At 63.1% G+C, this 23,292-nt stretch overlaps 1 protein-coding gene across 7 annotated transcripts; it reads left to right on the forward strand.

The window, feature by feature from the left end:
• Nucleotides 1-655: 655 nt before the first annotated feature.
• CAPN15 (calpain 15) lies at nt 656-21,832 on the forward strand. Of its 7 annotated transcripts, XM_029221395.1 has the most exons (13): nt 656-903; nt 8,692-8,986; nt 14,546-15,971; nt 16,756-16,964; nt 17,053-17,236; nt 17,316-17,539; nt 18,292-18,417; nt 18,489-18,641; nt 18,980-19,141; nt 19,244-19,470; nt 19,625-19,803; nt 19,881-20,059; nt 20,141-21,832. In XM_029221395.1, the coding sequence occupies exons 2-13, from the start codon at nt 8,805-8,807 to the stop codon at nt 20,316-20,318; spliced, it is 3,429 nt and encodes a 1,142-aa protein (XP_029077228.1). In that variant the 5' UTR covers nt 656-903; nt 8,692-8,804; the 3' UTR covers nt 20,319-21,832. The 7 variants fall into 7 exon arrangements, with proteins under 7 accessions (XP_029077228.1, XP_029077232.1, XP_029077231.1 ...); XM_029221399.1 differs by lacking the exon at nt 8,692-8,986; XM_029221398.1 differs by lacking the exon at nt 656-903 and having other exon boundaries at nt 940-8,986; nt 20,145-21,832.
• The last annotated feature ends 1,460 nt before the right edge of the window (nt 21,833-23,292 follow it).

Consider the following 23,292-nt stretch of genomic DNA (forward strand, 5'->3'; position numbering starts at 1 on the left):
TCTTTGCGAATGGGGGCGGATTCTGCTCAGAGGCCCCCCGCTCACCACACCGGCTTCCTTCCTGCCAGGCGCCGGACTGCGCCTCCCTCCGTCCTCCCAGCGGCGCGGGGGTGCTGGTTTCCCCGGTGGCCGAGGAGAAACTGGGGCTCAGACAAGTAACGTGCCCAAGTCACACTGAGTGGCACGGCCTTGGGTCAGCCCAGGTCGGTCCCAGCAAACCGGAGCTTCGGACCATGAAGCCTTTGCGGGGACCCGAGGAAGCAGACAAGCCCAGAAGGACCCCGTAAGGGAGGTGGCGGGTGTGCGGACACCGCAGACCTCAGGGGACCGAGAGAGGTCAGCGGGCGCAGCCCCGCGCCTACCTGCACGGCAACCGGAAGCGCCGTGACCGGGGAGGGCTGGAGGTCCCGCCCCTTTCCTCCAAGCGGGGCATTCTGGGAGTTGTAGTCCCGGTCCCGTCGGGGCCTCCTTCAGCACGGAGCGCCGCCCGGGACCGGGCTCGGCCACCTCCCTGGGCGCCCCGGGAAGTCGGAGAGCGCCGGTAGAGGCGGCTACTGGCCATCGCCCCGGACTCCGCCTCCCGGCCTGCCTCGCGCGCCGCGCCGCCTTGTGGGAGTGGTAGTCCGGGCGAGGGATTCACAGCGCCGCGTGCGCCCCGGGCGCGCCGTAGCCGCGGGGCCCCGGCAGGGCGCTACGCTACGGAGGCGGCGCAGGGCGCTGCGCGGGACGGGTCGGGCCGGGTCGGTGCGCTTGCCCGCTCCGCCACTCAGCGCGGGAGGCCGTCGGGGCAGCGCGCCGGCGGCAGAGGGCCCGCCCGCCCTCCGAGAACAAGTTGTGGGCCGGCCGGCGCAGGCGAGCGAGCCCGGGCCGCAGGGACTGAGGAGGCGCCGCGGGTTTGCGGAGGTGAGTCCCGCTCCTGGGCCAGGCCAGGGCCGGGGGCGCGGCCTGGACCCCCGAGGGGCCGTGGTCGACGGGCGGCACCTCCTGGGCTTTGGCCGGTACCGGCCGGGCTGGGGGCGCTGCTGGAGAGGGGAGCCGGCGGGACCTCGAGCAGGGGGAGACCAGCCCGGGGTGCTAAGGACACGGGAGGCGGCCTCAGCTCCTCCTGCCCTTGAGTGCCCTTACCTCCGGGCAGTGTCTCGGCCCCGGCGACGTTAGGGGATGTATCCCGGGGCGGCCCCGTGGAGTGGGGGAGCAGGCGCGCCCTGTGTGCCCACTGGCCACCAACCACATTTCCTCCTCCCGTCCCTCTATTGCTGGCGGAGCGAACCGAAAAGTTACCTATGGTGGCCCTGAGAATGTTTGCTAGGCTGCCGGCCGACCCAGCTCTTCCTGTTGCCCACAGGAGGGGCCCTTCTGATCCTGACCAGTGCAGCCTTGTTGTGTGGTCAAGTGGCCCTGACTGGGCTGGCTCTCGGGACCCCTTAACACCCAGGAATTTGTGACCGGACTCCAGGCAGCAGGACCCCAGTGAGGCCAGGCCTGGGAGTTTGGGGTCCTGTGGCTCGGAGCCATGGCGTCCTGTGAGGGAAACGGGCTCAGCTGGGTGCTTGGTAGTTCTGAGCTCTTTCTGGGAGCCCCTCCTTTGGAGATCCCTGAGCTCCTCCCTCTGCCTGGGTCTGGGGGGCTGTGTGAACCACTGTTAGGAGGATGCCGGTAATCACCTTCCCGCCCCCAGAGGCTGGGGGGAGGGGGTAAGTCGATCCTTCCACTTCTGAGTGCTTTCCTCAAATGTGGGGAGAGAGGTAGTGTTTCCCTGGCCCAAGTTGCAGAAGGAGAGCCCCAGATGGACGGGGAGCCTAAGAGCCACTACTCTGCAGCCTGGCTGGTGGGAGCAGGTCTTGGAGAGGCCAGCTGAGCCTGGCCCTGGTGTTGAGCTCCTCTTACTTCTTCTCAGGTCGTTCTGCTCCCAGGACGAGCACCCCTCTTTTCTTCTGCATCTGAAACTCTATAGAGCTGCTTCCCCTGAGCAGCCAGGCTGGTGATCTCGTGACCTACTGAGAGCCAGGCTTAAGCCCCGCTGGGCCCAAAGCTCAGTGATTGCACAGCTTTAGACAGGCACCTTCGGTCTCGGATCTTGTGTCTCTGCTTTGAGCCCCGGGGCTCTGAGAGCAGGAAGTGGCTGGGCCCTCCGATCCTGCATCTGGAGGATGGTTCCAAACCCCTCTGCCCTTCTTGACAGGGTAACTTTGCTGAAACTCCTTGCTCTCAGGCCCTGCATGAAATTCTCTGGGCCCCTGTCTCTCAGGTAGCACTCTACTAAGCCCCACTTTACAGACCCGGAGGCCGAGACTGAGGGGCAGCCGTGGCTGTTGGGGAGGGTTGGATGGGGCTGCACATCCAGGTCTCTGATCCACGAGGATGCCTTTCAGCCTCTTCCTTCCACCACTGACGGTTTGTTTTTTATACATGGAGTTGGGAAGGACTCTGCTGTCCTAAAAATTCTCTGAAACCACAGATGTTTTCACCGGCCTGAGCTGGTTGGTGAAGAGCCTAAGTGGTGTGGCCCACACCCTGACCAAGGGTGCTCCGTGGCCTCCGGGTCAGTTGGCTCCTCACCCTGCTCTTTTGCCTGGACTGCCTCAGGCCCTCCCACCCGGCACCCACAGGAGCATCCCAAAGCAGGAATATGGTTGTGTCTCTCTTGCCTAATCCCTTCTGCCAAGTTCACAGGCAGGGACCACTCCCCCCCACCCCCTGCCCCGCTCTGCCAAGAATGCCTAGCAGGCCTGTGGTATCCCTTTGGCTGTCTCCGGCTCCCCCTGTGCCCAGCACTGCCCCATTTGCACCAAGGGCAGGGTGGTCAGCGAGCATCCTCTGTCAGCTGCTCGCTGGCAGGCAGCTCTGGTGACCCAGCTCTAAACTCGGAGGGGAGCTCCGGGGTTGGACGGGGAGGCATCCAGAATGGCCCCTCTCAGCCTCTCATGGATGAGGAAGGGTCACTGGCCTCCACCTTCTTTGAATGAGCTGGAAGGAGGCTGTGGGTGGAGCTTCGGCTTGGAGACCTGCCCAGCCACACCCTGTCATCCTGGGTCACTCTGCAGATGGCTGTGCTGGTGCTGCCAGGACAGTGCAGGGAGCCAGGGGCTGTGGGAGAGCAGCATGGGGCCTCCCGATGCCTGCAGGATGTGCTGTCCCTCCAGTAAGGACTTGTCTGGGGCACCCAGGGTGGACTCGCACAAGACCGAGTGGGACACATGGCCTCACTGCCTGTCCTGGCAGCACCATCTCACTTGAGCACCTGATCCACACCCTGCTGTCTGCTTCCCCCTTTCCCTGGTGGCCAGGCTGGGGGACATGCCTGGATGGTGCTGCAGAATATCAGAAGGAAAATAGGTTGATAGCTGCTGTTGACGAGAGTCATGGTGTCTTTGTCCTGAGGAAGGCATCCATGGCTTCTGCTCCTCTGGGTCGTCTTGGCCAAAGGCCAGGGCAGGGGAAGTCCTCCCACACCCGGCCCCCCCACATCCACACTGCTAGAACCTCCTGCCCCTCCCCCCACGGAAGGGGAAAGGCCGCGTGTTTGGAGGCCCTGCAGCTCCTGAAAAGGTGCCTCCCTTTGGGGTGAGCTGGAGGCTCCAGTGCCCTCACTGTGAGGTGGCTCTGCCACCCTCGAGGCCCGAGGTCACTGGGCTGCCTGGGCCAGGGCTGCTCCTGCTGCCACTTGGCGAACAGAAATGTGGCAGTGCCAAAACCAAGCGCACTCGTCAGACGGTACTGAACTCGTGAACTAGAAACGAGATCTTGGTGGCACCCCTGATCCCCTGACAATCACTTCCTTTTCCACGACGTACGACTGAGGCAGGTACAACTCAAAAGACACAAGACACGCCGTGACCCTGTCCCCTTCTGGGAGGCAGCCCAGACCCCCGCAGCTTGTCCTTCAGCCTCCGTGCTGGCGAGCTGCCCCTCACACGTGGGTTTGATTTTGAGGGGCCTGTCTCCGCTCCTCCCTCCCCAGAAAGCAGGGGCCCTAGAAGCAGAGCAAATCCCACCTGACACCTGCTGGTCGTTTATGTGACCAGTACTGACCTGTGGCTGGATGCTTCAGGGCTGAGGTGCTGGACAAGCAGAGAAGTCCAGAAACGCCAGCAGAGCGGCCACCTTAGAGTGTGTGCAGGCAGGGATCTGGGGCTCCAGCATTTCTCCCCAAGTTGGATGACAGGGAGTGCTCGTTACCATTTTGTTCCTAGGCCTGGTTCTTAGGGGCGTTGATAGCAATTTTCAGCAGAACCTCCACAGTCTCCTCTCAGAGGTCGACGATGCTGTTGTGGGGTTCTGGCCTGGCTTCGGGGGGGGGGACGACATCTGGGCCTCACAGCACTCCTAGAAAGGACTGGCAGGGGGACATGTGCCCTGTGGGCAGTTGGAGTGGCCAGATGGTGCCAGGACCTGGGTCCAGATGAGTCTCAATGGCTACTGGCTGCTTGCCCAGAGCCCTGCCCCACCTGGGCACCTTTCCCTGGTGGCCCCAGCCATGGGCAGAGCCAGGCTGAGGGAGGCCTTGTTCCCTATGGCCCTGGCTGGCCTAGAGGTAGTTGTGGCCTTGGACCAGGTAGCGAGGAGCAGCTGAGTCAGGCCATACCCCTGGGGCCTCCACCCTCTGGGTGAGGGACAGATGCAGCTTCTAAAGGGACATAGTCCCCGGCCACTTCCCATGGGAGTGTTTCCCTGGGGCAGCGGAGGTGGGGCGGCCTCTGTGTGACCTTTGCCTCGGGGTTGGCCCTGGTCGGTCGACACCACTCTCTGATGGACTCTGGCTCCTGCCGATAAGCCTGGGGGCTGGGGCTGCTGCTTCAGGGGCCAGAGTCCAGACCCTTCCAAGAGAGGGACAAGGCATGCCCTCTGGGTGGATGTGCTCTTGGCAGACCTGCCACGAAGCCTCACCTCCCAAGGCAGAGCCCAGGCACGAGCACCGTGGATTTGTCCGGCTGCAGTGGAGCGGTGTGGGCACCCCCCTCAGAACCCTGCTCCTCACAGCCCTGCAGGCCGCCATGCCCCTGAAGCTTGGGGCTGTGGTCCCAGCATTCTGGGCACACTGCAAGGCAGACATGTCTCCTGGACTGTGTCTGCTGTCCCTTTGGTGCTCCCCAGGTAGAGGCACCACGTCCCCAGTGGCCCAGCCCCTAACTGTCCACCCCACTGCCCTCCCACCTTGTGGGTTTGGGCCCATGAACTGCTGATATGGGTGCCTGACCCCTCGAGGGTGACCGTGGGAGGATGCTGTCCCACCCATGCTGGGACAGGGGCCTCCTGGCATGTGGGGGGGGGTGTCCCAGCCTGGTTTCTGGAAGGGATGTAGGTGGGTTCATTCACTGTCCTGGCCTGTCCCTCCCTCAGGCAGGAGTACCAGGCTTCACGTCTGGTGGGTGCAGCTGGGGCACCCGGGCACAGGGAGCAATGCTCTGGGAAAGCCTGGGGTCCCCTCATGGCTGCTCTCCCTCCATGCCCCGTCTGGGCTGGTTTTGGGCGGCCTGTTGGGGTTGCTGCAGTTGTGAAAGCACCATTGTTACGAGATGAGATTTAACGAGACTTGTTGGCACATGGCAAACCAGCCAGGCGTGGGGCACGCACACTGTGAACACGGCTGGGCGAAGCGTGTACACGCGTGTGGAAGCATCATCAGGCGGCCCGTGTCCGCAGAGCCTGGCTGTCCCAAGGGACTCTGGTGCCCTGTGTGTGTGCCCCGCAGGCTAGCGGGGGCAGTCTGTGCTGATGCCCGCAGGACTCGCGGGAGCCCCCGGAGCATTGGGGGTACAGGGAGTAAGGATCCCGTGCCTCCCCGCCCTGGACCTGGGGTTCAGCCTCTGCCAGGTGTTGGCTCAGCCCTAGTCCTCAGTCGGGTAACCCACCGTGGGAAGTGCCCTATGGGCAGTGGGACGAGGTGAGCTGGGTGAGGCCGTGGGTTGTCACCCCCGGGACCCGGCTTGCCACCACCAAGACAGGCGCGTCCCACGCAGGGTCCTGAGGAGGCTTCACCCTCGTCCGGCCCTTCATGCTCTTGTCACTCTGGGGGAGGGTCCCCTGCTGTCCCCAGCCGCTGGGGAGTGCTGGTAACGCCAGGTGGGGGGCTGCCATAACCCTGTGCCTGCCCTTCCCTGAGGCCAGATCTAGGCCACCATCCCACTCAGATCTAGGGCAGCAGTTCCCGAACAAGGGCAAGGAGGCACTGGCTTGGTCTGGGCGGTGGGATAGGCACACCCACCCTTCGGGCCCTCGGGAGGCTGGCATTGCCAGCGTCTGAGCCCAGGCCTCTGCCGGGAGACGCGATTATATTGCATTGTTCCTGAGACAGAGCAGCCAGGGAGCGGCCCTGGGCAGTGCCGTTGGAGCCCAGGCGGCCTGGGCGCTGGTGAGTGAGTGAAGGATGCAGGAAGGCATGGATGAAAGGACCTGACTCAGGGCGGGAGCACAGGGCCTGGGCCAGGCAGCCAGGGCTCCCCATCACCCCGGCGGGCCGAGCAGGGTGTGGGGGTGTTGGTGCTGCCATCCCCAGAACTCCCCAGAGAGGCCCTTCCAGGTCACCCTCCCCCAACCCTCTTGATTGCAGGGTCAGAGTTTCCTGAAGGTGTGTCGGGAGGCTGGCACGTGGGGTACAGCTGCTGCCGGGCTTGGGTGCAGAGCTGGCCCTGCTTGGTGCCTCGTGTGCTGTTCACATGCGGTACCCCAAGTGTCTGTGACAGGCCTGAGCGCTCAGTCCCCTGAGGCTAAGAGTGTCGGTGAAGAGCAGGCGGGTCCTCACAGGACCTTGGTGCTCCTTCCTCCCAGCGAGCCAGGCCCACAGGCCCCCGGGAGGTCCAGGGCTGTGTCCTCACTCTTCCCTCAGCTCTACCTGCATCAGGCACACGTGATGCCAGCCCTGACCTGGCTGCGGGTGGACTGTCTACCCTCCCCCCCGTCCTTTGCTCTCACAGTGGACACCGGCCTGGACCCAGGTTTGAGTAGTCTTGCTCCAGGGACACCTTTCACTGGGCTCAGCTTCAGCTCAAGCCCTCACCTGCTCAGGATTTGGCTGTGAAAGGGGAGTGTCAGAAACGCTTGGGCTCTTTTCCCACGAAGGGTTCCTATGTGGAGTGGGATTCAGGAGCCTGGGGGCTGTTCTAGTTGTTGCGGTGTCCGACTCGTAATCATGGGAGAGGCAGGTGTCTTGAGTGACCCTGCTCGAGGTGGACGTGACCACTGGGAGTGTGCTCTAGCACAGCCCAGTACGGAAACCTTGGGCAACCATGGCTGCTGCCCCTGGAGTGTGGCCCATCTTCGTGGAGGTGAGCATCAACCACAGTAGAGGAAGGACCTCAACTCAACATAGGTGGTACGTGGTTCACACGGGTTTCATCCTGATTCCAAACTGACCTGGCAGCACATTGGACGTGTTGGGTGATGTAACATATGGTACAGAGATTCCGTTTACCTGTCCTGCCTTTCTTTTGTGGCTGTCGGAGGGTTAGAAATGACACTTGAGGCTCGTGTGATGCTCCCACTGGACGGCACTCCTGTCGGCAGGAGCCTCAGCCCTTCCTTCAGGGTCCAAGTGGGCAGTGTCGGCTTTAAAGGCCACTGGGGCCTCTGCCCCCACCATCGGCTCTGGTCATACTGAGCAGGGGAGGCCTGAGTGGTAAGTGACTTTCAGAATCTCCAGGCCTTTCGGGCCCTACGCTGCTCTATCCTGTCCATGTCCCTTGGAGGAATGGGTCCAGGTGAACAGCATTGCTACAGGGGACTCGGCTGGTCTGACTGAAGCTGTTATGGGGCAGGGGCCCAGACTTCTCCCACCCCTTCAGCCTCCAGAGCTGCGTGTGCTGCTAGCCACTCAGGTGTGGGCATCCCCACCCGTGTCCCCTGGACACAGCATGGACCAGTGCTTCAGAGGCCTGGGCGCCCTCCAGCCTGTCTTTGTGCAAGGACGCGTCCACCGTTTCCACCCCTGCTGCTGGCCCCTGTGTCCAAGGGACTTGTTTGGAAGCTGGGAGAAGGGTGTCATTGGGTGACGGTGGACCTGGGGGTGGGGGCAGGGCTGCTGGTCACCTCTTTGGCCAAAAAGCCAATTGGACGCCCACCTTGGCCCAGAGCCTGGCCCAGGCATCTTCCCTGAACCTGACTGGAACTCGCCTTATTTGAAATGAGATGCACCTGGCCTCCCATTTCAGGGCGGATGATCTTGGGCCCATTGGCCTCCCCCTGGAAGGCGGGCAGCCTCCCAGGTCCCTCCCTGGTCACCCATCTCTGGGTGGAGGGAGCTGTCCCTCTGGAAAGGCCATGGTGGTGACTGCACCTCCCTGTGACTTTGGACGCTGCCCAGTGCCCCTCCCAGAGGCCGTCCTGCCAGGGCTCGCCTGCCTCGCTGGGCTCTCTTCCCTTGTTTTTCTTTTCTCTGCCTAAATATCCCCTAAATCCTTTCTTTTAAGGCTGATACCCTTTTGGCCAGCGACCGTGGCACAGCCGCTCCTCCCCTGTGGGAGCAGAGAGGGGGGTGCCACTCCAGGGTGGAGGCGAGCTATGCGCTGGGGCTGCAGCCCTGTCGGGACCCTGGCTGTGGGGACCCCTACTTTGGTCTCTCCTTTGCCACCCCAAGGCCACTTGTGTGCTGGGAACCTCCCTGGGCTCCTGGGGGCTTGGTGCCTGTGAATCACGCTGTCTCTTCTCTCTCTATTCTCTGTGTCATTTCTGTTGTTGTTGTGTGACTCGGACCAGCCCGGCCGCCCTGTCTCCTGCGTGGGTGCCCTCCTCCATGCTCCACCTCGCCAGCCGCCGCCGGCCACATGTGACCAGGCCCGGCTCTCAGCGTGGCCACTGTCGCAGGGGCCATGGGGAGCTCCGCCTCCTCGCTGGCCACTGAGACCGAGTCGGACCACGGCTTCCCCACGGGACTGCCCTACCCAGGGCCCCCGGCAGCGGCCGGCTGGTGTAGGAGCAGCCCTGGGGGGCCTGTCTGGGGTGACACCCTGGTCACCCGACAGCACCAGCCCCCACGCCCCCGGGCCCGAAGGTAAGAAGGTGGAGACGGCGTGGCCCCAAGGGACCCTGCGGGGCGGGTGCTGCTGTCAGGTGCCCCTTCCTCGGCAGAGGGACTTTCAGAGAAGTGGGGTCCCTGTTCCTTAGGGTCCTCTGGCAACTCATATCCCCCCAGACACCTGAGAGGCTCTGGGGTTGCTCACTCAGTAGAGAAGGCCCGGGGTGCTGGCCCCTCCTGGAGCCGGGCTTCAGGCCTCGCCTGGCTGGTCGGAGGTGGTTGGGACGGGACCTTGCAGCCCACCTTGAGCCCGGGGGCTTGCTTGTCTGCTGGAGCTGGAGCTTCTTGCTGGGTGGGGAGGGGCAGGGGCACAGCATGCACCAAGAATGCTGGCTTGCTTCCCATGGGATTTGGGGGGCACTGCCCTGGCCCCCCACCCGTGCGTGGTACCCTGCGCTGATGTGGCTGCCTGCAAGGGAGCAGAGGGGGGCGTGGGTCCCCGCTGGCAAGGCTGCACACGCCAGCTCCCGCCAGCTGCAGCCGTGGCTGCACTCAGACCCACCCAGACTGTCCTGGATCACCTGGAGAGCTTCCCCTTGGGGTGCTGGGGTGATGGGCGTGGGGCAGCCCGGGCACTGTGCCCACTGCTCACGTCTGGGTGGGTTGGGCTCCAACGTCAGCCACGCACACACTGACGCCCCTGCCTTTGCCCCGTCCTGTGGCCTCACTGGAGGGAGAGGTACCTGGTGCACAGCAGACACTCAGGGTCCATGGACCTCCGGCCAGAGGTAGCCTCACTCTCCTGGGCCCCCACGCCTGGGCTTAGTGGGTAGCAGACACCCTCCTCCATCTCCCGGAGGCCCCTGCCAGCCGCCCTTGGCTGTCACTTCTCTCAGACACAGCTCACTTGTGCAGGACAGTTTCCTGGTGTCTGTGGGCCCCATGCATGTCCTGGGTTCACCGTCTAGGTGGCCAGCAGGCGTGTGGGAGCAGGACCCGCCTCCTGGGAGGCTTCAGGGGTAGTATGAGTGGTCTTGTCTGAGTTACCCTTAGTGGATGGAGTCATGAGGGCTTGAGGTCCAGGCGGATGTGCTGGGAAGCAGATGGTGGCAGGCACCAGGAGTTAGCAAATCGCCTCAGTTCACTTGTTACTGTATCAGTGACGCGTTTTATTGGGGTGTAACGTAACCTACCGCCAGATCCTCCGCTCCTAAGCGTGTGGCTCAGTGGTTTTAGTCCATGTGTGCGGTTGTGCAGCCATCAGCACAATCCAGTTTCACAGCATCTCCGAGACCCCATCTCCTGCCCATCTGCAGTCACCTCCCACCCCCTGGAAATCACTCATCCACTTTTGGTCTTTGTGGATTTGCCACAGAGACCAAAAGTGGACATTTTACGTCAAGGGAATCATACCTTTGTGTTTGCTTCTCTCACCGAGCATTGTGTTCTCTGGGCTCATCCACGGTGTAGTATCAGTGCTTCACTTCTTTTATGGCTGAATGATGCTCCACTGTGTGGAGTTTATCTGCTTATTAGTTGATAGACATTTGGGTTCTTTGCCCATGGATTTTATGAATCTGCTGCCGTGAACATTTGTGTACCGGTTTTTGCATGGACGTGTGTTTTCACTTCTCTTGGGTAGATACATAGAAGTGAGTTGCTCGTGTTTATTGTAAGTTTATGTTTAACTTTCTGAGAAACGGCCAGGCTGTTTTCCACAGTGGCTGCAGTGTTTCCCATCCCCACCAGCCAGGCAGGGAGGGTTCTGTTTTCTCCCAACCCTCCCAATGCTGTTACCGCCCACGGTTCTGATCCTGGCCTCCTGGCGGTTTGAGGTGGTCGCTCATGCTTGTTTCATCAGCTTATCCCCAGTGGCTGGCGCACCTCTTCACGCCTTTCTCCATGCACACGTGTCATTTTATTTCTGCGTATTTATGTCCTCAGGATAAATCACCAGGGGTAGAATTACTGGGGCGGGGGGCGGGGGGGCTGCAGCGAGCAGCAGAGGTGGCGACCCTGTGCCCCAGCGCGTGTGTGCCTGTTGGATCTTGGCTCACACTGACCAGCGAGCGGCCTGGGCGGGCAGCGCCCTCTCTCACTCTCTGGCCTCCCGCCAGGCCTCTCCGCAGGCTGGCGCATCCGGCCTGGCACTCCAGGCAGGTACTGTCTGCCCCTGGGAGCAAGTTGTGGGAAGAGCTGCCAGTGACCTTGAGGAATCCAGACACCCAGCATGGACACTAGAAGGAGCGGCGCAGGGGCCTAGGCGCCACAGATGCAGGAAGAGGGGCAGAAAGGTCGGCTGCCAGGACCCCTCCCCACACCCATACCTGGACACGTGGACATGCACGTGCGGACGGTCCGGCTGACTCTTCCCCTGCTCTCATGGGCCCCGGGCATCGTGCGGACACCCGCCGCACGCAGCCCACCCTTCACTGAAGAGCCTCCAGGTCTGGGCATGACGCCCACCACCAAGCCAGGCCAGGAGCTGCGAGGCCTTGAGGAGTAACGGGCATCCATCACCTATGAGCTCGGGCCTCCCCTGGGTACACAGAGGTGAAGAGGACAGCCCAAGGCTGGCTGAGGATGACCTTAGAGGGAGGGGCCCACGTGCACCTCAGAACCAGCAAGGGGTCAGGTGGCGACATCCTGCCTGGGAGCCTGGGCTTGGGTCTGCTGGCCTGACCGAGCAAGGTCCTTGAGTGGGGGCAATACTTAGTCCTCTCAGCTTTTTTGCGGAGGAAAATGCCGTCCCCAGGCTCCTGCAGACCCTGCGTGTCCCAGGCCCTTCCATCACCTCCCTTTTGAATTGGAGCTGAGTGTTGCAGCCCCAGAGAATTGAGGGCAAAGCCAGGTATTTGGTGTCCGTTTCCCACTTGGCTGGCCTTCCTGTCATGCGGAGTAACACCCGTGTCCTGGAGTTCAGTATGCTGGTCTCCGACTTCCAGGCTTTGTCTGGTGCTCTGGCCTCACCTCGGACACTCTAGGGATCCAGGTCCTGGGCCCCCAGCGCATCAGGGTGGCCGTGAGGGTGACCCTGTGTGTGGAGACCGGAGCAGGGTAGTTGAGGGGGTGGGGCAAAGGCCCAGGGCTCCTCTGGACACCTGGTCGCTGACCCCAGAGCCACTTCATCTCCGCCCACATGGTGACGCTGAGGTGCGGACTGAGGTGCGGGCCACAGGTGTCCCTGAGGGAGCATAGCTCCCACCGCCTCCAGGTGTCACCTGCTGTGTGTCCTGGGTGTGGCCTCATGTTCGTCCGGCCAAGGGACTGGCCAGCTGTTCGGTCATGAGAGTGGGTGGGACTTGGGCTCTCTCCCCATCCTGTGTCTTCTCAGCATGTCTGGGACCACCAGGGGCCTGGAGCTGAGGGCAGGTGTGTCCTAGGAGGGCCCCAGGCCCACCTGTCCTGTGCTGGGGGCGGGAGCCCGAGTCTTCTCCCTGGACACCCCTCTGCTAGGAGCAGGTGGTCCACAAAGGGTCAGACCAGCTCTGCAGGCCAGGTGGGGCACCCAGGGCAAAAGACCATCCTCTGAGCCTGGGGCCCATGTGGAGGCTGCCCGGGACCCAGCGTGTGTGTGCACGTGTGTGTCTGTGTGGGCACACATGTGCCCACGCCTTGACCGTGGGCCCTTCTGTCAGTGGGGAGCAGCAGGGGAGGCTCCAGTCATCTCCAGGCAGATTTCTTAGGCTTTTGGTAGTGCAGAAGACAAGGCCAAAGCTGACCTGGCCAGGCCCCACCCCCGTGCTGGTCGCCCCAGGGCCCATCCACCCACTTGGGTGCTGTGGGCAGCCTGTGAGTCTCAGCCACATGCCCGAGAAGGCGGCTTCACAGTTTGCTCTGGGCCAAGGAACAGTCGCGCTGCTCGGGGGACATTTTTTGTTTTTTTTTTTAATATTTATTTATTTGGCTGAGCTGGGTCTTAGTTACGACATGTGGGATCTTTTAGTCGCGGCATGCGGGATCTTTAATTGAGGCATGCGGATCTTTAGTTGCGGCATGTGAGATCTAGTTCCCTCACCAGGGATCGAACCCAGGCCCCCTGTATTGGAAGTGTGGAGTCTTAACCACTGCACCACCAGGGAAGTCCCTTGTTTGTTTTTTTTTGAAGAGGGAAGTTTTCTTTCTTCCTGAAGGATTTGGCACAAACATACCATAAGAAGCACAAACTTCATGACTTGTTATGAAGAACAGTTGACTTTTCTGCCAAGCAGAGCAGCTACGGTCAGGGTAGGAGACTGTGTGTGTGGAGTGTGGACACCCCTCGCACCCGGGTTAGTCCTCAAGAGGTGGGTTGCGGGGCCAGCTCTGCCCACCCCAGAGTCTCCCAGAGCCCTGCTCCCACCCCGCTCCTCAGCCCCCAGGAACCATCAGGCTCCTCTCTGCCTTTGGGTTTGCCCGTCCTGAACATTTCCTGTGGATGGAATCACACCACGTGTGGCCTCTTGTGTCTTTCGGGGCTCGTTGGTGTTGTGTGTTGGTGCTTCGTTCTTCTTGGTTGCTGAATGATATTCCATGTTTCGTTTATCCATTTATTCATTGATGGATACTTGGGTTGTTTACACTTTTTGACTGTTGTAAGCAGGTCTGCCATGAACATGTGTGGATGTGTGTTTGTGAAAAGCACCAGTTTTCAATTCTTTGAGCATATACCTAGGGGTGGAATAGCAGGGTCACAATTGTGGTAAGTCTGTTTAACTTTTTGAGGAACCGTCACACTTTTCCAAAGCAACTGTAATATTTTACATTCCCACCAGCAACGTAGGGAAGGCCTGTGGTTTCTCCAGATCCTCACCAGTGCTGTTACCGTCTGCCCTGTTGGGTGTGAGGTGGTACCTTGTAGTAGTTTGATTTGCATTTTCCTGATGGCTGCTGGTGCTGAGCATCTTTTCATGGGCTTTTTGTGTATCTCTGGGGGAGTCTTCTCAAGTCCTCTGCCCATTTTTTTAATAATACTTATTTACTTATTTGGCTGTGCTGGGTCTTAGTTGCAGCATGTGGGATCTTTTAGTTGTGGCGTGCGGGATCTAGTTCCCCAACCAGGGATCAAACTCCAGTTCCCTGCATTGGGAGCACGGAGTCTTAACCACTGGACCACCAGGGAAGTCCCCATATCTGCCCATTTTTAAAAACAGGTTGTTTGTTGTGTAGTTATAAGAACTTTTTATATATTCTGGATGCTAGACCCTGATCAGAAATAGATGATGGGCATATATTTTCTCCTGTAGGTTATCTTTTCACTTTCTTCATGGTGCCCTTTGAAGCACGGAAGTTGTTAATTTTGATGAAGTTCTTTTTTTCCCCCTTTGTTTTCCTGTACTTTGGGTGTCATATCTAAGAATACGTTGCCAAATCCAAGGTCATGAAGATTTACTCACATTTTCTTCTTCGAAGAGTTTTACAGATTTCGTTCTTACATTTAGGTCATTGATCCATTTTGAGTTAATTGTTGAATATGGCATGAGGTAAGGCTCTGGCTCATTCTTTAGCATTTCAACCCAGCTTTCCCAGCACCACTGATTGAAAAGACTGTCTGTGCCCCATTGAATAATCTTGACACCCTTGTCAAAAATCACTGACCGCGGCCTTCCCTTGCAGCCACACACACTCGCCCGGGCCCATGGCTGCGGTCGGGGAGTGGTCCTGCGCACGCTGCACCTTCCTGAACCCGGCCGGCCAGCGCCAGTGCTCCATCTGCGAGGCCCCACGGCACAAGCCTGACCTCGACCAGATCCTGCGGCTCAGCGTGGAGGAACAGAAGTGGCCCTGCACCCGTTGCACATTCCGCAACCTCCTGGGCAGGGGGGCCTGCGAAGTGTGCGGCTTTGCCCCCGAGCCCGTCCCCGGGGCCTCCCTGCTACCCGTCATCAACGGGGTCCTGCCGGAGCCCAAGGGCAGCTGCGGGGAGGAGGCAGGGCCTGCACAGACGGCAGGGCTGGCGGCCATGGAGCCAGCTGGGGGGCGGCCGGAGGAGGTGGAGGGGGAAGAGGGGGGCGCGGCCGCAACTGGGAGTGGCTGGGCCTGCCAGCGCTGCACACTGCACAACACGCCAGTGGCCAGCTCCTGCTCGGCCTGTGGGGGGCCGCGGAAACTCTCGCTGCCCAGGATTCCTCCCGAGGCCCTGGTGGTCCCAGAAGTCGTGGCTCCCGCAGGCTTCCCCGTCATGCCTGCCCCGCCCCAGCCTGGGGAAGGCGCTGATGCCAATCCTCCCTCTGCTGCAGACCAGGAGCCCCCCCGGGGGCCACCCTTCAGCCCCTTCTCGCCTACCCTCCAGAACAACCCTGTGCCTCGCAGCCGCCGCGAGGTGCCCCCCCAGCTGCAGCCACCGGTGCCTGAGACCACCCAGCCCTCACCCTCTGCCAGCTCCAAGGGGCCCCCCCAGGGCCTGGGGCGGACCGCGGCTGGGGCCTCCCGCCTGGCGGAGCTACTGTCGGGCAAGCGGCTGAGCTTCCTGGAGGAAGAGGCAGCTGAGGGTGGCACCACGCTGCGCCCACCTGGTCCCGCCAGCCCTGCCCACTGTGAGGCTGGCACCACACCGGGCAGCGACGTCATTGACCTGGCCGGCGACACCGTGCGCTACACGCCCGCTAGCCCCTCCAGCCCTGACTTCACTACCTGGTCGTGTGCCAAGTGCACGCTCAGGAACCCCACAGCTGCCTCCCGCTGCACGGCGTGTGGCTGCTCCAAGCTGCATGGCTTCCAGGAGCACGGCGAGCCTCCCACCCGATGCCCCGACTGCAGCGCGGACAAGCCCGGGCCCTGCTTGGCCCACAAGGCTGGCCACCTCTTTCCCACAGCACCGTCTGAGCGCCTGGGCCAGTGGGCTTGCCCTGCCTGCACCCTACTCAACACGCCCCGAGCCAAGCACTGTGCCGCCTGCCACACCCCCCAGCTCCTGGTGACCCAGCGCCGGGGCACAGCGCCCCTGAGACGCAGGGAGAGCATGCACGTGGAGAAGCGGCGGCAGACGGACGAGGGCGAGGCCAAGGCCCTATGGGAGAACATTGTGGCCTTCTGCCGGGAGGTGAGGCCCCTCTGCATCGTCTGTCCTTCCCCACTGTCTCTTCTCCAGCTTGGGGGAGGGTGGGACTCTCTTCCCAAAGCTCAGAGCACCGGCTGGCCCTGAACTTGGGTGGGGCCACCAGGTCACTGCCCGCCTGAGTGTGCTGGGCCCTTCTCGCTGTGTCCACAAGGGTCCATGACCCCACATTCCGTGGTCCTGACCCCTCGGCCCCGCTGTGAGTCCCTGCAGATGGTGGCCCCACAGGGAGGTGGGGACAGGTAGCGGCTTCACGCCAACAGGCAGGCCTGGTGCTTCCCGCAGCCACAGAAACCCTGCTGAAACTCAGGGTTGGGGTGCCCCTTCATGCCTTCTTCCCTTGGAGCTGCAGGAGGGCTGAGCCCAGGGCATCACCCACCCCCAGGGGCACCTGGAGAGGGTGTCCGTCCCCCCTCATGCTGCTACCCTCTGTCACTGCTGGCAGCCCATCCATGAGCTTGTGTTCTGGCTGCCCTGCCCCTGTCAGGTCCCCCCACTTTTCTTCCTGGGGCCTTCGGTGCAGTGGGCTGTGCAGGGAGGCCACCCAGGCTCCCTGCGACCCATGCCCACCACGCAGCCTACAGGCTGGGCACTGCACCCTCTCCCTGGGGTTCACATACTTCCCGCTGACCTGTTGCCCGGCCAAGCCATCCACAGGGGTCAGGGGGCTACACATGTGCCCACCTCTTCCTCTGGGGCTCAGGCAGCAGGGTGCTCTCTTGGGCAGTGGGTCCAGCCTGACCTGAGCCTGTGGCCATGGTCTCTGCAGAATGGCGTGAACTTTGTGGATGACAGCTTCCCCCCTGGACCTAAGTCTGTGGGCTTCCCCGCGGGCGACAGCGTCCAGCAGCGTGTGCGACAGTGGCTGAGGCCCCACGAGATCAACTGCTCCGTGTTCAGGGACCACAGTACCTCGTGGTCCGTGTTCCACACTCTCCGGCCCTCAGACATCCTTCAGGGGCTCCTGGGGAACTGCTGGTGAGTTTGGGGCACCCACTCGGGGGTGGGCTGCCAGTGGGCGGCAGGCAGGCAGGCCGTGTTCTCCGTGAGCCCCGACCTCACGCAGGTTCCTGAGTGCGCTGGCGGTGCTGGCCGAGCGGCCGGACCTGGTCGAGCGGGTGATGGTCACACGCAGCCTGTGTGCAGAGGGCGCCTACCAGGTGCGGCTCTGCAAGGATGGCACATGGACAACGGTGCTGGTGGACGACATGCTGCCCTGCGACGAGGCCGGCTTCCTCCTCTTTTCCCAGGTGGCGCCGGCGGGCGCGGGGTGGGCGGCAGGCATGGGCCGGGCGGCAGCAGGCCTCACAACTCCAGCCCCCCCTGCAGGCTCAGCGCAAGCAGCTGTGGGTGGCCCTCATCGAGAAGGCTCTGGCCAAGCTGCACGGCTCCTACTTTGCCCTTCAGGCCGGGCGCGCCATCGAGGGCCTGGCCACACTCACCGGCGCCCCCTGTGAGAGCTTGGCCTTGCAGGTCAGCTCCACGAACCCCCGCGAGGAACCAGTTGACACTGACCTCATCTGGGCCAAAATGCTGAGTTCTAAGGAGGCTGGGTAAGAGGGGCGGCCATGCTGGGGCATGGAGTAGTGGGAGAGGCAGGGCCAGCGCCCTCTGACCTGTACCACGTCTCACAAGATATCTCGGGCATGGGCTGACCCCAGCTGGAGCCTGGCTCCCGTGTTGCACTGGCCGTCCCACCTGCCCTGGCAGGGTAGCAGCAGGCAGGATGCTGTCCGTTGGCCTGTACCTTGAAGGCCCTGTCCTGACTTGGGCCGGTGATGGCCATCAGCGTCCTTGTGGAACTGTGTGGAGTGAGCCCCACAGAGGCACCTGGCGGCAGCAGCCGGGGCAGACAGGTGGGGGGAGTCGGGGGACTTCTGAGCCCCAGCACGCATTGGCCAGTGTCTGGGGAGGGTCCTTGACCCCAGGCCTGGGAGAGACAGCTCATTGGTGCTAGGACCCTTGCACTCAGCTGTTGCTGGGCAGTTAGGTGGCCCCACCCCTCAGGGAGCCGCAGCCCTGAGCTGGCAGGATCAGCCGGCCTCACCAGGCTTCCGAAGGCCCTGGGTCTGCCTGTCCCCCAGCCCAAGCCCTCTGAGCTCTTGGGCCAGCACTTCCTGAGTCCCATGTGTCTCACGTGGGTCTCCCAGAGGCAGGGAGGGTCCCCTATCTCGTGCTGCACCTCCCCGGAGGCAGGTCTGGGCCGACAGGGGTCCCCTGGAGAGTGAGCCCACCCCCCCTCCCCCATCATTAAGGCCCGTTACTGAGGGGCTCCCTGGTCAGCGGGGCTGCTCTGCCTGCACAGATTCCTCATGGGCGCCTCCTGTGGGGGAGGCAACATGAAGGTGGACGATGCTGCCTACGAGAGCCTGGGCCTGCGCCCCCGCCACGCCTACTCCATCCTGGACGTCCGTGATGTCCAGGGCTCCAGGTAAGTGTGGGAGTGTGGATGTGGCAGGGGCGTGGGGGCATGAGAGTGGCCTTCAACCCTGTGGTCCGCAGGCTCTTGCGCCTTCGTAACCCGTGGGGCCGCTTCTCCTGGAACGGCAGCTGGTCGGACGAGTGGCCGCATTGGCCAGGGCATCTGCGGAGCGAGCTCATGCCGCACGGCAGCAGCGAAGGCGTCTTCTGGATGGAGTACAGCGACTTCATCAGGTACTGGACGCTGGGCAGCCACGTCCAGTGTAGGCCCCATGGCTGCCCTGCTCGCCCCAGTGTATGCGGTGTCCTTCCTGCCAACCAGAGGCCTGGTCCATCCTGGAATTCGGGTCAGCACAGGGTGGGGGTGTTTCTGCCAGGGCTCTGTCTGTGGGTCAGCCTGACGCCCCCTGGTGGTGTCCACAGGCAATAGCCAAGACCAGGGCTTCTGGGACACTGATCCCAAGAGATCCCGATGGGCAGGATGCCTGCTGGGGTTACCCTGCCCAGGGACGGGCGCCGTGTCCGGGGCGAGGGTGGGGGCTGCTCAGCAGGGCTGTCCTCTCGCTGCCCAGGTACTTTGACTCCGTGGACATCTGCAAGGTGCACTCGGACTGGCAGGAGGCACGGGTGCAGGGCTGCTTCCCCAGCTCGGCCAGCGGGCCGGTGGGTGTGACGGCCCTCACGGTGCTGGAGCGCGCGTCCCTGGAGTTCGCCCTCTTCCAGGAGGGCAGCAGGTGGGTGGGGGCCGGGCGGCAGGGGTGGGGCCTGGCCGGGGTGGAAGGGGCAGGACAGCTGGGCAGGGCCTGGCCACCCGTGACCCCTGCGGGCCACCGCAGGCGCACGGACTCGGTGGACAGCCACCTCCTGGACCTGTGCGTCTTGGTGTTCCGGGCTTCCTTCGGCAGTGGTGGCCGCCTGAGCCTGGGCCGCCTGCTGGCCCACAGCAAGCGTGCAGTCAAGAAGTTTGTCAACTGCGACGTGATGCTGGAGCCCGGCGAGTACGCCGTGGTGTGCTGTGCCTTCAACCACTGGGGCCCTACACCGGGCCCACCAGCCGCACGGGGTGAGCGACCCACGCCCGCCCACACAACCCCCACCCCGGCCCAGCATGGGCCCCCACCCATGCCTTCTGGCCGCTCCGCAGGGTAACCGCCCTGCCACACCAGCACAGCCCTGCCTGCACCCAGCGGGGATGTCTGCCCGCTCTCCTCACCCAGTGCCCCCCACAGTCTCCGGCCCCTCAGTGGGGGTCCCACGCGGCACCCCGGAGCCGCCCGGCCACGTGCTGGCCGTGTACAGCTCAAGACTCGTCATGGTGGAGCCCGTGGAGGCCCAGCCGACCACGCTGGCAGACGCCATCATCCTGCTCACGGAGAGCAGGGGCGAGCGGCACGAGGTGGGCGTGGGTCCGGGGGGGGGGAGGGGGAGGGAGGCGGCTGCCCACCCACCAACCCCTGTACTACCTGCACCCAGGGACGCGAGGGCATGACCTGCTACTACCTGACGCACGGCTGGGCAGGGCTCATCGTGGTGGTGGAGAACCGGCACCCCAAGTCTTACCTGCACGTGCAGTGCGACTGCTCAGACAGCTTCAACGTGGTGTCCACGCGTGGCAGCCTGCGCACCCAGGACAGTGTGCCGCCCCTGCACAGGTGGGCACCCCCGCACCACCACCACCCCACCGCCCCACGGCCCCCAGCCTCCACAGGCCCTCATCGGCTCCCCTTCCCCAGGCAGGTCCTGGTGATCCTGTCCCAGCTGGAGGGCAACGCCGGCTTCTCCATCACCCACCGCCTGGCGCACCGCAAGGCGGCCCAGGCCTTCCTCAGTGACTGGACGGCCTCCAAGGGCAGCCACAGCCCCCCACTCACGCCTGAGGTCGCTGGCCTGCATGGGCCCCGGCCGCTGTGACCACCCTGCCCCCACCTGCCTGCCCCCACATGCACTTTACGAGGAAGACCCCAACACAGGATGCTTGAACCAGAATCTCAGGACCCCCACCCAGGGAGCGCCAGCGGCATGGCGCAGCTTCCCCTGGGCCTTCCTTCCTGCCCCTCCCTCCTACCCAGGGCCTCATAGCCACCAAGCAGAATACCTCGAAGCGGCCTCTAGCTCGAGGGAGCTGTGTGCCAGCTCCTCTGACCAGCACACCTTGAGGTCTGGCCCAGATTGCCAGGGCCAAGGTAAGGCTGCCCCTTCCCATGGCCTGGGGCCTCCTGCCTGGCAGCAAAGAGCTCCATTCACAAAAACAAATCTGGGGGGTCAGAGGCCAGGACCCTAGCGTAGGAGCAGGGACCGCCCCTGTTTTGAGGGGTCAGAGAACAGGACCCTGGGGTGAGCAGGGACCACCTACCCTTATGGGGTCAGGCCAAGACCCCAGGATGAGAGCAGGGACCACCCCCATTTTGGGGGGCCAGAGGCCAGGACCCTGGGGTGAGCAGGGACCACCTACCCTTATGGGGTCAGGCCAGGACCCCAGGATGAGAGCAGGGACCACCCCCATTTTGGGGGGCCAGAGGCCAGGACCCTGGGGTGAGCAGGGACCACCCCCCTTGTGGGGTCAGGCCAGGACCCCAGGTGAGAGCAGGGACCACCCCCCCTTGTGGGGTCAGGCCAGAACCCCAGGTGAGAGCAGGGACCCACCCCCTTTGTGGGGCACGAGGTCAGGAGCCTTTTCTCCGCAGTTTGCCCCTAGGTCCCATCTCCCCCCAAGCCCTCATGAGGCAAGCAGTGGTTCCTGGAGTCCCAGCAGTGTCCCAGGAGGCAGGTGCCTGGCGACCATGGGCTCAAGCAGTGGTGGGGAGGGACACTATGCAATTCCTGGAGCGCCAGCCAGGATCGAAGCCATGCCCCAGGCTGGGGTTGGGGCAGTGGGTCAGGTGGTCCTGAGCCCAGGCCCAGCCCTGTGCTTGGTGAGGGGGTTTGTCCTCAACACCACCTGACCTCTGCTGGGAGGAACAGTCCAGGAGAAATCCTTGGCCAGCCCTGTCCAGGCACATGCAGGGTGTGGCCCTTCCCAGCCCCTCCACACCTCAGAAGCCCAGCGTCCTCCCTGTGGCTGCTCAGCCCTGAGTTCTGTGTCTGCCTGAGGATGACTGAGGCCGGCTTCCTGGGCCGCCTGGCCTCACTGTCCTGCAGCCCCCAGGCAGCAGGTGGCCCAGTCTGTGGCCCCTCGCTTCCCGTGGGACTTGTAGGCGGGTGGGTTTACACCTGGAGAAGCACCCAGAAGCACTAGACTCCCCTTTGGGCCTCCTTTCTATTCTCCTTTTACTCTGAGCTGTGAGTATTTTTAACCCTGTACATACGGCAGCTCTTCTGACACAGAGACTATTTTATCAGTCGTCAGTACCATCCCTGTAGGATGATTCTCCATGGGTGTTTCCAGACTCAGGCTCCGATGGACCAAATAAAAATGTTTTGTTTTGTAAGGATTCCTCCTCATCTGTCTCTCCCAGGGGTTCCTGGCCCCTCACCTCTCCTCCAAGGGCTGAAGGGCACCAAGGCCCACCTGGTGACAGCTCCTCGGGGTGGCTGAGCCAGTGCCCAGGCCAGCCTCACAGGGAGCCTTTAGGGGTACCCTGTTCACCAGCTGCCTGCATCCCAGGAAGGACTGGGTATCCAGGTGGGACAGAGGCTCAGGCCAGACCCCACAGTGGTTGGCAGACTGGTCCCCACGAAGCCTCAGAAGGACCGTATGTGTGCTCGGCTTTTCCCAGAGGCATCTGCGTTCAGGGTACCTGTCTGGATCCGTCAGAGTCATGGGCGGAGCAGAGGAGTGAGGGGCAGGGAGAAAAGTTTGTCTCCCGCAGGTGGTGGGGTCCTGTGCCCCCTCCCTCCTGTCCCATTTTACAGATGGCAACCAGGACCAGGCACATAGCCTGCAGCCCCAGCCTGGGCTCCCAGGTTGGAACGGCGGCGGGCCCAGCCTCCTGGCCGAGAGGGGGGGCTGGGGTGCAGAGGCCGCTTGGCGGGTGTAAGAGGCCTGTCACAGGCCAGCCTATCGTATGTGAAAGCAATTAAAGCCACCAGCAGTGTTGGCTCCAGGCGGGCCTCGGGCAGCAGGGGAGCTGCCACAACACATCTCCCCTCAGCACCCAGAGACGCCCGCCCTGCTCCACGGCTGCGCGGCCACGCCGGACCTTCTCCCGTAGGGTGGGGGCTGGGCTCCCCCGTCACTACTGGGACATCCCGGGCAGCCTGAACCCGCGTTCCTCCAGCCCCAAGATGGCCTAGGAAGCGAGATCAGAGAGGTCTGGCAGGGGTCTCCACAGTGGGGTGGGGGCTGCGTGCCCATCCTGTCGGCTGGCCTGGAGACCCCGGCTCACCCCAGCCAGCGCCCGCTCCCCTGGCATCCCTGCTCCAGCAGGGAGGGGCTGAGGGGAATGGGAGCTGGGGGCCCCCCGCGGTGGGGACGCAGCAGCTCATGGGAGGTGCCGGTGGGGGCTGAGGTGGGGGCCTGGCCAGGGGTGGGGTCAGGGCCTGGGGCGGGGGCGGCCACTGTGATGAGGTTCGAAGGAGGGGGAGCCGGCCTGAGGATTGGACTTGGCCTGCTGGGCCTTCGGCCTTCATCGGGTGGCACCTGGACCCAGGCCTGTGCGAGGGGTGGACGAGGGTCGGAAGAGGGCAAGCCGCCTCCACACCGCCCGGCCCCGCTCCCTGCCTCAGTCTCTGACCCTCCGGCCACAGGGACCCCTCGTCCCGAGCCCACCCCCACTCCCCACAACCCCGGTCCCCTCCCCGTCTCTGCTGGGCCAGATCCCCCCACGACCCCCTTCCTGCCCCTCACCCAGGCCGCCTGGCTGCCCACCCGTTGGCCGCGGTGGCCTTCCTGAGGCGGGTGGTGCTGTGTTCTCACTTGTGAGGCATCCCTGTCAGAAGCACTTAG

This window comes from Monodon monoceros, unplaced genomic scaffold (genome assembly GCF_005190385.1).
Source record: "Monodon monoceros isolate NGI ecotype Baffin Bay Population unplaced genomic scaffold, NGI_Narwhal_1 Super_Scaffold_13, whole genome shotgun sequence".
Lineage (NCBI taxonomy): Eukaryota > Metazoa > Chordata > Mammalia > Artiodactyla > Monodontidae > Monodon > Monodon monoceros.